Here is a 16,302-nt window from a genome sequence, read left to right on the forward strand (position 1 = left end):
TTATTTTTGTTTTGCTATAATTTTGTGTGAAATTTGCAATAATACATGTTGTAAAGATAGTATTGAGTCTAAAATTATCATACTCATGATCCTGGAAAATATTAATTGCTTGGAAGAAAAGATCGCACGAGTGAAGTTTAATTTTTGCACTTGACTGATGCTTCCTGTATAACAGTGTCAGTCGTTCTGATACATCATCCTTTCACTTTTTATAAGTTTGATAATAAAGGATAGTTCTGTATGTTCAGTTGATGTTTTCAGTATGTTTTATTCAATAAACATTAATATTTCAGTTAAAGCAAAAATAACATGCAGTTATTATTTCTAAATGGTTTTTGACCCACAAGTTTAGCACCTCATGTATAAGTGCCCAGTTTATCAACAAGGGAGCACTTGACTTACCCAAGTCCACCAATGTACAATTGAACTGAAGGCATTAATGGCCGTGCATAGTGTGGGAACGACAGTAAGACTGCAGTGCTCTTTTTTTTTTTTTTTTTAAAGATTGGCACCTGAGCTAGCAACTGTTGCCAATCTTTCTTTTTTCCTGCTTTTTTCTCCCCAAATACCCCCAGCACACAGTTGTGTATTTTTAGTTGTGGGTCCTTCTAGCTGTGGCATGTGGGACACCGCCTCAGGATGGCCTGACGAGTGGTGCCATGTCCGCGCCCAGGATCCGAACCGGCGAAACCCTGGGCCGCCGGAGCAGAGCGTGAGAACTTAACCACTCAGCCCAGCGGACAGCCCCATGCAGTGCTCATTTGATTAAAGAATTCTTTTGTTATTTTATGTCCAGGATATGCTAGGGAATGAAAATAGTTCAAGTTAAGAGGAGTTTTATAGAAACCCAGCATTGTAGCTGGCAGTGTTTAGGTATTAGAGTTGGTTGGAAAGAAGGAAATAAGGAGTGGTCCTTTATAGTTTAGAATTTAGAGCATTAGGATTAAGAGCTCGGATGACTCAGGTAAGATGTGGCAACTACAAGGAACATGACAGGCTCCGCAAAGCAATGGCACCATCCGCATCTCCTCATCTCCTGCTTTAATGCTCCTTAGTTGGAGGAAAAAAGCATTATACCCATTGAGGGGTGACAGGTAATATTTTTCCTCTTGAAGTTGTTAGGAAAACACAGAAAATAAGGGTTAAAAGAGATTTTGCTACCACAGTGTATGAATAGACAATAATTACAAATAAGCTTTATTTTTTTAAATTGTTTTTTCCTTCATAGAAGCAATGCATATTTACTCTGGGAAATAGTGAATGATCATTTATTCATTCCACAGTATTAACTTGGGGCTTACCATGTGCCAGATACTGTGCTAGAAGGGATACATATTGGTGAACAAAACACAGTTCAGAGGTCATAAAGTCTAGCAAGGGAGAGAAATTCTGGTAGTTCTGTTCTGTGCTGCTGTTGTGCATGTTACTATGGCGCGTGACTCAGTCTGTGGGATTGGGGAAGAAGGACCTCCCAGAAAAAGAAAGCTAAGCAGAGACCTGAGGAGAAGCCCGAGGTAAGACTGCTGGGACCTGCTCAGGCACTGTGTTGGCATGAATGCATACGATCATAATACACTGAAAATGCTGAGAACAAGGCTTTTCTCTTACCAGGAAGCCAAGCTCTGTTTTAGAGTTACTATTAGCTACTGATAGAGAAAAGACCAAAATAGCTAGAAGAGCCCTCTGAAAAGAACATTATGGAATTTTCTTTAAAGTTTTTAGAGGTGAAAGAGAAATTAAAATTAATCCAGTGGCATTTTAGGTATAAAATTTGTGGTGTAACCATATTCCTACAATATATATTCCTTCTTTATAAAGAAGAAAAAAAAGGAAAATCAGCTAAGTTAAGCAGATGTATTCTCGTTTAATGAATCACTTTGGACAAATAATGCTTTTTTAACCCTGGCAAAAATATTTTTAAGGTAATCCTAATTTGGGTACCATGAGGAAATGCTGAAAATAACTCACAGTTATTAGTGATTTAATGCTAATAGCACAATGGCAGCGTTGATGAGGTGCCGCAGGGAAGTTAATAGTGGGCCTGGAACCCACTACCCGGTTAATGCCGGTTCTACCCCAACTAGTTGAGTGACCTTGGTCAAGCTTCCTCAGCTTCCTTATCTGTAAAATGATAAGCTCATTTGGTCTTTTAACTATATGAGGAATTTTGTGTGCTCCCTGAACCAAACTTTTTTTTTTTGGCATTTGTAAGGTCTGGCTTGGACTTTGCATGCCTTTTGCATGACTGGAGAAAGGGCATCTTTGCAGTTATACTGTTGATGTGTGTTGCATTTTCTCCATCATCATGATTTGTTCATTTATAGCAGCAATGATCTTATGCCTTAGGCCCTCTGACTTTTTTTTTTTTTTTTTTTTGGTAAGGAAGATTAGCCCTGAGCTAACATCTGTGCCAGTCTCCCTCTGTTTTGTATATGAGTTGCTGCCTCAGCATGGCTGATGAGTCGTGTAAGTCCACACCCAGAATCTGAACCCGTGAATCTGGGCCGCTGAAGTGGAGCATGCTGAACTTAACCACTATGCCATGGGGCTGGCCCCCTCTGACTTTTTTTCATTGACTTTTCTCTCTATGTTATTTAAAGGGATTTGGGGCACTAAAAGATTAATTATATAAACATTGAGTGTCATAACATAAATGTTTATTTGTGAGCTTAGCTTTAAGTTCAGTGTGTGTCATCATTATGAAAGAATTTAATGAGATCAAAACAACTATCTCTCCTTGAGTAACTAATGAAAGAAAAATGCTATGTCAGATTATAGCTAATGTTAATTCTTGTGTCCATTTTTTTCTGGGATTTGGTGTTTTACTTAGCAAAGTGGACATCAATTTTTGGATATCGGTATATACAACCTTTTTCCCTTTGCAATTAATAGTTAGTGGTGGTTATGTTTTTGCTTAGAATTCTCTCTGCAAGAGTTTTTTTCAGGAACATATTACCTTCAAGAAGCAAGTTTCTAGCCCACGACTTGTGTATGTGCTGTTCCTTCTTCGACTACTCTTCCCTACTTTAATTGCATTTCTTCTCATTCTTTAGGACTCAACTGAAGCACCCCTTCTTCAGAGAACTTTTCCCACTAAATTGGTGTACCCCCTCACCACTTCTAGTTTTATCATAACAGTCTATCTATTTCCCTCTTGGGCTTTATCACAGTTCCAAGCTGTGTTATTTGTTTACTTATTTGTTGTCTGCCTCTTCGCATTATACCTAAAGCACCACAGGATAGAGAGGTTATGGGTCTTACTTACTGCTCTGTGTATAGTGACTAGAACAGTGTTGATGCCTGTCCACAGTCAGTGCTCAGTAGCTATAGTATAGAGTTACTGAATGAAGGAGAGAGGTGAGCAGCATTATTCCGATTTTACAGGGTCACACGGCTGCTTAGTGGTAGGACTGGGATTTAATTTCAATGGTCTGTCAAATTCCAAGAACCCTATATGGATCCATGAGAAAAGTGATTTCACAAATATTTTTAAATTGAATCTTCACCATAATCCTGTGATAAATATCATTATTCACACTTTACAGATGAAGAAACTGGGGCTCTTTGTGACTCTGTCAAAGATGCGTCACTAGGAAGTGGGAGAATGGATTGATCTGGTCTTGAGCTCAGTGTTCGTGTGTTGCGCAGTGTTTTTCAGTAATTATTTGAACTCAGTCTAAATCTGTCTCAGTGTGCTTCGATGCAAACATTATTGACAGAAAGCAAAATAGAAGAGTACATTTTTTATTTCAATGTTGCACTCTTAGCTAAACCTAGGTGACAGTGTTAAACAGGTAGTAATTTTGAACTTGGAGGCTGTTCCATTCCCATTGTTTTTAGTAGTTGTATCTTTCTTTCCACAAATATATAGGGAATGCCATCTATTTGCCTGATTCTGTCGTAGCTAGGAACTGGAGAAAACAATGCTGAATAAGACCCTCAATTTGGTTAATATCTAATAATATTTAAAGATCCTCCTTTAAAAAAATGCAATATTGAAATGAATGAAATAACTCTATGCACTGCTTGGAAAGATGCCCATAATATACAGTTAATTTAAAAAGTGTATTGCAGCCTATGAGATATACACGAGTCTGCCTTTTTTGGAAAATAAAATGAAATGTGCGGGGGCCGGCCGCATGGCTAAGTGTTTTAGTTCGTGCACTCTGCTTCGGCGGCCCAGAGTTTCGCCAGTTTGGATTCTGGTCGTGGACCCAGCACCGATCATCAGGCCATGCTGAGGTGGCATCCCACATAGCACAACTAGAAGGACCTACAACTAGAATATACAACTATGTACTGGGAGCTTTGGGGAGAAGAAGAAAAAATAAAAAAGATTGACAACAGAGCTAAGCTCAGGTGCCAATCTTTAAAAAAATAAAATAAAATAAAATGTGTGTCCGTAAGTCTGTATCATTATATAAAAAAGAAAGACTAACCTCTGAAAATGTTAGCAGAGGCTATCCCTAGAGGTGGGACTAGATAGGCAGAAGGTAGTACTTTCATTCTATAGTTTTCTTATGATAGGATTATGAGTGATTTTTACTTTTTAAAATATTTCTTAGCATTTTTTAATATAGAAAAATTTTAAAGTGTGTATAGAGGAAATGTTATCTGGAGAATGTTTATAATATGTTTTAAGTGAAAAACAGAGTATGATTTTGACTTTCTGATGTATGTAAATTTTCTTTATAATATGACTTTTGTAATTTGGCAATAAAGAAGTTTTTACTAAAGCATTCTTTCTGCACTGTTTTCAACGAGAAAAAAACAAAAACAAAAACTAAAGCAAGGTAAAGATCCTAGCTAAAGATGAGGGTTGGAGGGATGGAGCATAAATAGGGAAGTAACTTATCATCCAAGTATTGGCTTTTCCTAATGTAATTAGTTTGCATAATTATACTACTACTAATTATTATAATAATAACAATAACAGCTAACATTTACTGAGTGTTTTATTAAAGCCAGATACTGTTCTGAGTACATATAACTTAGTTAATCCTCAGAGATATGCGCTGTTGTTATCCCTATCTTAAAGATGAAGCTCAGAAAAGTTAAATATCTTGCCTAAGGTTACAGAACTGCTGAGTGGCAGAGCTGTGATATAACGTATGCAGTCCATTTCCAGAGGTTGTACCCTACACACTATGTCTGCTATTTCGAAGTGGCAGTCTGGGCTATCTCTAAATGCCAGTCCACCTGTTTATCAGGGTTTTGGTTTTTTCCTCATTAATGGAAAGAGATTATTAATTTTAGGTCAGGATTCTGGCAGTCCTAGTATCCAAATTTATTTTTTCAGCCCATCAGGGATTGTGAAAGAACCTTTGTGATTTCTGTATCTCACCAGAAATGAACAGATGTAGGTGATAAAATTGTAGGTAACATGTTGTTGGTTACATTCTGCTTTGTTTCTCTGGCCTTGACCTAGTGGAAAAATCCTGGGCTTTGGCTTCAGTTAGATTTGAGTTTAAATTCTGGCTTCAATATTTTTCCTAGCTGCTAACCTTGCTTTGTTTCCTCACTTGTAAAATAAGGATAAGAATATTGCCCTTCAGGGTGGTTGTGAGAATTTTGTGAAATAATGTAGGCAAAGACCTTTAAAGTTGAGTCAGGCACATAGTAAAATCTTAAGTCAGTTCTTCAGGTAGGTATCTGAATAAAATGAAGAATGATATTGGGAAACAAAGTATACCGGTTTTTCTCTTATAAAATGCAGGTACCACTGTGACTAGAGAATGAATATTCACAAAGAAGTATTAAGATTTTAAGATGCCTGATTAACTCAGCACGTTCTTATATAACCTAAATAATTTGTGGCAGTTAATAAGTTCATTCTTGATGATGCTTGCATTTCACATTATGGGAGTGTAAAGCATTTTGATCAATGATCTTGTAAACAAACATTTTGAAGCTCATGATCTCGTATAATAGGAACATTTTCTCACAAGTCAAACTAAATTCACGCAGCGTTCTTTGATTTGTTTTTTTCATGTGAGCTTTTATCACTTTGATCTTTTAGATCTTTTCAGTTTTATCGATTTTGTGATGAATTTTTCTATCGTTTTTACTTATCTTCCTTTTCATTTTTTCTCCTACTTAATGTTAAATGTTGGCAATTTCTGTTTATGCTTTGGTTTCATCTTTCCCCTTCAGGACATTAAAAAAAATAAAAAAAGCAAAAACAGTGATGCATTTTATTCTACTGCCTATACAGAAAAATATCTTGGTATAATTATCTCAGTGGTTGTAGACATGGCCTGTGGTGCTGATTAGTGTTTGGGGTGGCTTGGAATCATCATGCCTTCTCAAGAAGGGTGACAGGGAACAGCTAGATTCTGACTGTAGAACTGAGGAGCTTTCTATTTGATTTTGGGGCTATTTCTTAGTTTATTTAAGATCATTCTCCGCAATTTAGTAATTGAGTGTTTTCTGTTGTTTATTTAATAGATTAGCTCAGTTTAAAAATATTTTCTTTATATTTAACTTTATTACTTAAACTAAGACAAAAGATACTTGGTTTAAGGAAATCTGAGAATGATGAAACATCTAAGGACCTTCCTTTCTTGGCTTACTGTTAGTTTATTTTAGAATGAAATGCATGTATATGAAAATTATGTTCTTTTATTATTATTATTTTTAAAGATTTTATTTTTCTTTTTCCTCCCCAAATCCCCCCGGTACATAGTTGTGTATTTTAGTTGTGGGTCCTTCTAGTTGTAGCATGTGGGATGCCACCTCAGCATGGCTTGATGAGCGGTGCCATGTCTGCACCCAGGATCCGAACTGGCGAAACCCTGAGCCGCCAAAGCAGAATGAGTGAACTTGACCACTTGGCCACAGGGCTGGCCCCCGACTATGTTCTTTTAAAAGCACGATTTTATCTTCTATCTCATTTAGTTTAAGAGAAATTCTTATTTTAAAAAATAATTTTCTTTATAGATTATTTTCTCTCTGTTATCTCAACATAATAACAGAAATGAACTATATTCATTATTAGTAAAATTACTTGTTTTATTCTATAATCATGTACATTGTCAGTTAAATAGATTAGGAACTCTTTAGCTTTTTTTCTTTTAGAAGAACTGAAATCAAATTCTCCCACACCTACCCAGCCTAGTTGAAGTTTTCATCCTGTATCCATGGTCATCCAGACACCCATGCCTAGTCTACGATACTTACTTACTCTTATGATGACCTAATTTATTTGTACTTTCTGACCATCATAGGTTTTGGTGGCCCTAACTGGAATAATTTAAGAAAAATTGATCTTAAACACAGCAGATCTAAAGTGCTTACTTAAATATTTATTCAAGCCTAATTGACAACAAATAAAATAGCTTCGTATTTGAGTTATTTTGGAAGCTGAAGAATTTCTCCAACTCACTATACAAGGGAGTATACCTCTGTCTGTTCAATAAGCCTCGGAACCCCTGTGTCTCAATACTACTGTGGGGACTGTTGATAATGTGCATAAACTGCTAGCGTGGGGTACCTCATACATAGCAGATAGTCAGCAAGAGGCAACTGTTGTTTTTATGCTCTATTAACGACTGGAGTAAATGATGACTGGAGTACATGCTTTCTACTGAAAATGCTGATTTTTGTCCTGCTTATGTTCACTACCATTCTTGCTTCCCTGAATCCTTACTCCTGGATAATCAAAAATGCCAGCAGAAACTAAAGGTGACCATTTTGCTTCTTTCTAAAGAAAAAAATTAATATTGACTACTGTTGTTAAAAATAAGATATTTGTGTTATATTTATAAAGCAGGTCTTGGGAAAAAGTGATTTTTAAAAAAATGTCTCTCTAAATGGTCTTGGCTATTATTTGAGACCTTACATATTTGAAAAGTCTTTATTCTTTGTCACAATTAATGGACGGTTTGGCTGGATATAGAAATGTACTTAGAAAATAATTTTCCTTTAATTTCCAACACATTTAAAGCCTACTAGATAGACTTCTGGCTTCCAGTGGTTGTGTTGAGAAATTTCTTGCCATTTTGAGTCCTGATCTTTAGTCTGTGACTTGTTTTGTCACTCAGGAACTTTTAGACGTCTTCTCTTTATCCTTGTTAATGTAAACATTTTATGTGGTATCTTTTTGCCTCCAGTGGATGTTTGGAAATGTGTGGAGACAGTTTTAGTAGTCACAGTGACTAGGAATGCTGAGGGAGGGTGCTTTGGCAATTAGTGCCTAGAGGTCAACGAGGTTAATTTTCTTGCAATGCAGGAAGTGGTCTCACCCAAAATGTCAGTAGTACCCCATGGGGAAGTATTGTAACCCTGGAGAAATATAAAAATAATCCTGATATGCGTATTGGTTATGGTGTATGACAAGAGAAACAAGACAGATACACCAAAGATTAATCTCTGTGTTTGGTAATAATCTTATAGACATGCTGTGTGAAACAAGGGAGGAAGAAGGTGTAAATGACATGGTACAAATTGGAATAGAATAAAAATCACTACATGAAATACAGCCATTAAATTATCTATGAGTATGTATTTACCATGTTACTGCTTTTTGTTTCTGGTTGCACATTATCTGCACTATTGTGCTTAATCATATTTTTATCACTTTTTTCTTATTTCTAAGTAGTACCTTCTCTTAATTACTTTGGTAGGTCAAGAAAATTATTAACTCTTTTCTATAGTTGGCTATCTATTTGTAGTCCAAATATTTAACAATTCCAGATCCAGAAAGATTTGAGAAATAACATTTTTGTGAAGGCTACAGCTTGACAGTGATAGCTATACATTTTTAAGTTGGAGTGGGATTCAGAACGGAGATGAGGAAAGGTTGTACATGTTCAGTTTAATAGCAGCCTCTTGAGTTAGCAGTTTGCTGTTTGTTTCGTTAATGTTGAGAAGTGAATTACCAGAATACTATATATGGATAGCTATATTATGAGAATGCAAACACTCAGTGACAAAGACAAATTGCTTTTGAATTATCTACCATTTTTTCATGGTCTGTATCACTGCTTTACTTCACTAATCTGGCTGACCAGGAAAACTGTACGTTAGAAATACAAAACACTAGGGAAGCAGAAAGGGAATTAGATAATTAGGTGGGAAGACAGTGGAAGGTATTAAAGTAGTAGTTTGATAATTTTGTTTTAATGCAATAATTTTTAGACATTTTAAAATAATTAAGTATTAAAGCCTAGTCTTCATTTTAATATGAATATATATACTTTTACTTTTCAGAACCTAAATCACAGCCACAGCAGCTTCATCAGGGACAACACAGATTGTCAAATGCTGAGCAAAATGGAGTAAAAGATAATAATCAACCAAGATATCTTCCTCGAAATGATACCAGACAGTCAAGAAATGAAAAACCACCTCGTTTTCAAAGAGACACCCAGAATTCAAAGTCATTTTTAGAAGGCAGTGGATTACCTAGAAACAGAGGTTCTGAAAGACCAAGTACTTCTGCAGGCTCTGAAGTATGGGCTGAAGAGAGAGTCAAGTGTGATAGACCGTATTCTAGATATGATAGAACTAAGGATACTTCATACCCTTCAAGTTCTCAGCACAATGATGGTGCTTTTAAAAGAAGGGATAACTCTATGCAAAGCAGATCGGGAAAAGGTCTATCCTATGCAGAGGCAAAAGAAAATCCACTTCCTCAAGAATCCGTAGATTTTAATAGTCAAAAACGTGGGAAAAGAGAAAACCAAACAGCTAATCCTGATCATTTTTATGACAGGAAGCCAAGAACAATAAATAATGAAGCTTTCAGTGGTATAAAAATTGAAAAACATTTTAATGTAAATACTGATTACCAGAATCCTGTCCGAACTAATAGTTTCGTTAGTGTTCCAAATGGAGAGACAGAAATGCCACCGAAGGGAAGGCGAGTGGGACCTATTAAGCCAGCAGGACCCATCACAGCTACACCCTATGATGATAAAATATTTTACAATAGTGGACCCAAAAGAAGGTCTGGGCCAATTAAACCAGAAAAAGTACTAGAATCATCTATTCCTATGGAGTATGCAAAACTGTGGAAACCTGGAGATGAATGTTTTGCACTTTATTGGGAAGACAACAAGGTATGCATGCTGTAAAGATATTATAAACTAATATTACTAAATGTAACATTCTGGTGAGACTATAGAAAGCCATTGCATGGGGACTGTGAATTTTGTTCTACAGTTGTACCTATTTAAAGTCTTTGAACAAATTTATGGATGTATAATTTATAAAAGGGGAAAAAGAAAATATTTAATATTTTTTATGGATGCTTAGGGAGGATCAGTCCCATAAGATTTGGGTAGGTTAGGCTTGATTAGGTTATATATCAGGAAGGTATTGTAAAAGTGATTAAATGAAGTTGATAAATTATTTCACTTATCAACTGAACTATTAATATGTTTGCTTTTCTTTCTAGTAAAAGTATACTGATTCACAAGGAAGAAAATCAGTTGATTGGCACCAAGTTAAATTCTGCAGATTTTGTTTAAATTAAAGAAAATATACACAATCAGCCTACATATTTTAAAAAATTAAGAGTAGAAAATTTAATTATTTAGCTAATAATAAATAATTTAATAATTATTAAACCAATAATTTAAATATTCTTTAGTTCTATGTTATATACTGGCTAAAAGGGAAAGAGGGAAATTGTGGAGAAAAGGGAAGGGAAGGGAAGGGAAGGACTGAAGATGAGGTCAAGGATTATGGTGCATTAGGTGAAAGAGCCTGGCTGAGAGGGAGAAGACCAACACAGTGAGAACAGGAAGGGGAATGGGACAGAGGGACCCTTGGAGAGAAGGGCCTTGTTTTCCTTTCTGCCCAACATGCTCTTCTGCCAACTATTCTTCTCATCCTGCAGGGCTTGGCTCAAACATTGCTTCCTAGAAGAAGCCTTCTTCGACTTGCCCCCTCTTCCTCCTACATTGTTGTCTTTCTCAATCAGTGCCTTGTTCACTTTCTAAAACTTACCACAGTTTGTAAATATTTTTGGTTTTGCTTCCTAGATTGATAGCTCTTTCCCCTACCATAATTTTTCTTTTTTCTTTTTCTTGAGGAAGATTAGCCCTCAGCTAACATCTGTGCCAGTCTCCCTCTATTTTGTATGTGGGTCACTGCTACAGCATGGCTTGATGAGTGGTGTAGGTCCGTGCCCAGGATCTGAACCCTCTAACCCAGGCTGCTGAAGCAGAGCACGCCGAACTCAACCACTGTGCCATGGGATGGGGTGCCCGCCCCCCCTCCCCAATAATTTTAAGTTCCTTGAAGGCAGAATTATGTCTTCTAATTTTCCTCTGCAGCTCTGCTCCTCCCACAGTGTAGTGACTTTGTAATTATTTGTTGACTCTGTTAATTAGTTAATTCTGAAGGAGGCGCTTATATAGGAAAAAATAGGGTGGTTAGAGGACTGGAGATATTAGCAAGGTAATAAAAACAAGGATAAAAGAGTTATAGTGTGAGGGACATGGGTGGATATAAGGATCAAGTCAAAGGAAAAAATATTTGAAGTAAAGATTTCATAGGTAGATTAGTTTCAGTTGATAAGGTAAGGATGTGCCCATTAGAGTGTGTGTGTGTGTAGCTAAAAGGAGTGGTGGAGGTAAAGTTAACTGAAGATTTCAGGGAGCTAAAATTGAGACTAGGGAATGTGCTTAAGTCTTTTTAAAGGACACTATAGGCCTTCAGATCAGGAACTGGACCCCATTGTGTTCAGTGAATGAGGCATAAGCACAGTGTGAGGTGTTACCTGATGATAACAGCAAGGAGGGAGGGGTTCATGGTGGTATAACTAGATGGCATGGTCTTTTAAGGTTTTTATGTGAATGTGAGATAATGTTTGTCTAGGAGCAGCATCTCTACTGTCAAGATTTTATTCAAGGCTAGAAGGAGGGGAGGAGACAGCACTTGCTGTGTTTTTTTCTTTTTTTCTAGAAAAGCACAAGCCTTCACAGAAATACCAACAGACAAAGTCATTGGTTGGAATTATTTCACATGGCTACTCCCTGGCTAGCAGGGAGGCTTAGAAAAGAAGTACAGATGTTCTTCACTGTCCAGACTCTTACTCTTGCAACTCAGACCACTCACTTTCCAAAATACAGCAACTTTTTGATTTGGGTAGTGGAGGAGTACTTGGGTTCAGGCTGTTTCTCCCTCATGGTAGAGGCAAGAAAAGGTGAAGTAGTTGGAAATCAGTCTTGGTTTATAGAGCTAACAGTGTTTACCTTAGAGAAAGTGGCCACTTGTGTCTGATGCATCTGTGAAAGGTTGCTTAAGATGAGGATGGAAAAATATTTTTCTGTACTGGACAATTTGGGGTTGTTGGTGACCTTGGCGAGCAGAGGAAGTAAATTCAGATTGGAGTTCAAGTCCAATAATGTTTGAAAGGCTTGGTAAACAACTCAGGCTTTCCATTGAAATCCCACAAGGATCATGCCCTAGTATTAATTGCGAAACTAATACAAACAAACCATTACAAAGCCTAAAACCAACTCTTTATAGGATTAAGGATATCTGCTTGTACTCTGTCTGCCTGCCAAAAGAAAACGTAATCCTCTTTTTGGGAAAAATAACATTTTCAGAAACCTCTTCAATATTTCATCTGCAGTGTCTGGCATCCTGTAAAAAATTATGAGGCATGGTTAAAAATACAGAGAGAAAATATAAATGACCAGAAACAAATAAAGCAACAGAGAGTAATAACAGACCTACAGATATTCAAATATTAGATTTGGGAGACAAGTTCTTCCACAAATATTGAGTATTCAAAAAGCCATAATTGAGTAGCTGCTAAGTGTCAAGTCTTTGGGATATATCAGATAGTTCTAGCTGTGCTGTTACCCAGCAGGTTCACATACCTGATAAGATTATTAATAAAGCTTTACTTTTAATTGTAATGGTTTCGAAAAATCAATAATACTGAATCCATTAATTGCCTCACCTGAATATATTCAAAATAACATCATACAGCTTCTGAAAGACAGTACTTAACAATTCCCAAAATGTTTTGAGCTTTTGGAGTATTCTTAGAATAATTGAATGATCTTCTAAGGAGATTACTTTGATTTTAATTGGGTGTATGCTTTCAATTTAGAGTGAGGGACTCTGGGCTCTGTATAGATTATACCGTTAAGCAAATAAGGTAAATAAGATATTCACCCTTTGAGAGAGATAGGATTAATTATCTTCTGAAATGGCCCTATTTAAGAGAGAGCTCTTAAATGTCTTGTCAAGAGTAGGCAACTTTCCAACTTTCTAGCCAGGGACCAGGGTAAAGATTTAAGAAAAGGCATTGACTATAGCTGTCACTAAGAAACTGTAATCTTAATTGCATTATAATGATGTTTTGGAGATAATTAATTAGTATAGTCTTTCATTTAAAAAAAAAAATCACACTATCTTGCCTTCTCTCAAGCTTTGTTTCCATTGAAGGATTTGAGAATTTAGGACAATTATTCTTCCTCTAGACTGCCATAACTAGTTCAGCTCTTTCTGCCCTCTCAACTGGAATACTGTAACAACCTCCAAACTGGTCTTATTGCCTTAAACCTTGTTCCTCTTAAATACGTCATCTTAACTGCCACCACCATGATCCTGGTCTTAGACCTTGTCATTCTTCCTAGTTAAAATCTTTCACCTGTACGATAAATACAGACTCTAGCATGTGTATAGAGCCTCTGTCATCTGACCCTTCCCTTCTTGTCCTGTCTAATTTCCTATTGGTTGATCCTTCTTCTCATTATGCCATTATTAATTTTAAACTGTTTGTAATTTCCTGTGCTCATCTTTATGTTTTATATGTCTCCGTAACTTTCCCTGGGGCACCCTCCTCAGTTCTTTACTTAGCTAAATCCTCATCATCCGTGAAGACTGTATCCATTGTTATCTGTCCCAGGAAACTTCCCAAACTCCTCAACCTTATTAAGTGCAGTATCAATACACTTTCATTACAGTATTTTCCGCATTATAGAGAAGTCATTTTTCAAACGGGTTGTCGTTATTGAACGCTAAGTTCCTAAAAAGGATGTCGACTTATTTGTTTCCCTAAAGTATATTAGGATTCATTGTTTGTTGAACTTATGTAAACTGACATAATTATCTCAGAAGCTTACAATTGAAGCATAGGTCCAGAAATACAACAATTCATAGAACGCAGAATTGTGAGGCTAAGAAATAAAGGAGGAAGGGAGAGATGTGACTGTGAATCAAGAATCCTGAGATAAAGAGAATTCCAGCATGGTATCTCTAAACTTGCTAGTATCCAGACCTGGGAAGGGAACCCCATGGATTAACTTAATAAACTTTGTAGTATGCAGTATACTAGTTAATCAGGAAAAACAGATTCTTTCCTGGACACCCAGGGTAACATATTTTAGAAGGATATGGAGAATAAGAATTTTTGTTGCAGGTAGCATTTTCTGCTTCTGGTAAGCCGATTAAGAGATATTGTCAGAGTAGATAGTGCTATAGTAGAACATCCAACTTCCCTAGGTTGAAGAAAATATTCCTTAAAAGTAAACAGTTTTCCCGATGCTGCATAAACATCTTATACGTTTTTTTTTTTTACTACTTACTTAAGATATATTCCAGAAACCTTTCTTAGAATGTTAAAAAATAAAATTCAATGTCAAAAAAAAGTAGTTTTTCATTTCCAGTTCATCTTCTCTAAGCAACATCCACACCTATAAGTTGGGTTGACCTGTAGTGGAGGAATACTCCATCCAGTTGTCCTACTCCCAGTTACCTTAACAGATAAATTTTAAAATTGTGGTTGTTATATAAATAGTTCCGTGTGAGTTTGCTAATGTGCATTATTTGCAGAGCCAAGTAACACTGGGTAAACTGATAAAATAAAAGTGTCTGGTCTTGCAGTGTCTCAAATCCTATCCATCCTGGATATAAGTAACTTGCTTGCTCCTTGCCTGGCATCCCTGCTTCACCCCAGCTGCCTGTGGTGACTGCAGCGATGATTCTTCTTCCTTGACATTTATTTTTGTCGTATATTCCTATTTTTTAAATAAATTGCTCCATAGTTGTATATTCTGATTAGTTTGTCTTACAAACGTTAGTCAGACGGCTTCAATGGCTAACCACAAAACATAACGCTAGTTCTTTTTACAGCCATGAGCATGTGAATATTCTTCTCTGCTGGCTTTCTTAGTTGTGTCCCGAAATGTTACTACTGCTCAGTATGTGTCAGAACTTAAATAGATGAGACCTCTGTTTTTAGTCAATTTATGGTTATCCAAAGGTAAGTTTTCTTTCTTAAAAAGATCCTCTCAGAAATTATTTTCTTAAAAATATTGTATATTTTTGAAAGTTGCTAAGAGAGTAAATCTTAAAGTTCTCATTACAAGAAAAAGATTTTGGTTAACTGTTTGGTGATGGTCATAACTAAATTTATTGCGGTAATCATTTCACAATATATGCATACGTCAAATCGTTATGTTGTACACCTAAAACTAATGCAATGTTATATGTCACTTATATCTCAATAAAATAGTTAATTTTAAAAAAATGAACTTTCAAAAAAATATTGCACATTGTAACACCTTGAGTATTTACATTTCCATTAAATATTGCTCTTTGTAGACATTACTGATTGTCATATTTAAAACTCATCTTTGTCTCCTCAGTTTTACCGAGCAGAAGTTGAAGCTCTTCATTCTTCAGGTATGACAGCAGTTGTTAAATTCATTGATTATGGAAATTATGAAGAGGTGCTACTAAGCAACATCAGGCCCATTCAAACAGAGGCATGGGTATGTGATCCAAATTCTGTACAAAGGCATAAGCTGTTTTCAAGTAAATACATGGTTCTAAAAGATTAGTCATAGTTATACAAAATTGCAAGTGGAAAAATATTTTGAATTTGCTTAAAACTGGTTGCCCCTAGAGTAAGAATTTAATTTAATAATTACTGGACGACAATAAAAATGATTGCATTGGAATTACTTTTCTTGTATAATGCTTTGTTATATTATGCTTTGGAAATGGGTACCCGTATTTACATGTTTGCCAAAAATTTGTATGTGTAAGATGGGTTTTTATGCATATTTTGCTTTTTTCCCAGTTTTTTACTTTAAATTTATCTAAATAATGTCCAGCAGTTGTCAAATTTAAATCCCTGTTGGATACATCCATATTCTTTATTATTTTAGTTACATGTAAAATTAACAAAAACACTTTAAATTGTATGTGAATCCACACTGCATTTACTACACATATATATATGTACAGATTAATTATAAATATCTGTTTAATAATTATTTGATTAATTTTATTGCCAAATGTTATGTCAAGGCTGTGTGGTAATTTTGATGA

At 35.9% G+C, this 16,302-nt stretch overlaps 1 protein-coding gene across 10 annotated transcripts in view; it reads left to right on the plus strand.

Moving 5' to 3' along the window:
- Window positions 1-16,302, plus strand: part of TDRD3 (tudor domain containing 3) — a 172,265-nt gene that overhangs the window by 119,778 nt on the left and 36,185 nt on the right. For all 10 annotated transcript variants that reach the window (XM_070578875.1, XM_070578873.1, XM_070578874.1 and 7 more), the window contains 2 exons: window positions 9,211-10,061; window positions 15,615-15,740. In XM_070578875.1, coding sequence (XP_070434976.1) covers window positions 9,211-10,061; window positions 15,615-15,740 — 977 coding nt within the window. The remainder of the gene's footprint in view (window positions 1-9,210; window positions 10,062-15,614; window positions 15,741-16,302) is intronic.

Source organism: Equus przewalskii, chromosome 16 (assembly GCF_037783145.1).
Source record: "Equus przewalskii isolate Varuska chromosome 16, EquPr2, whole genome shotgun sequence".
NCBI classification, from domain to species: Eukaryota; Metazoa; Chordata; class Mammalia; order Perissodactyla; family Equidae; genus Equus; species Equus przewalskii.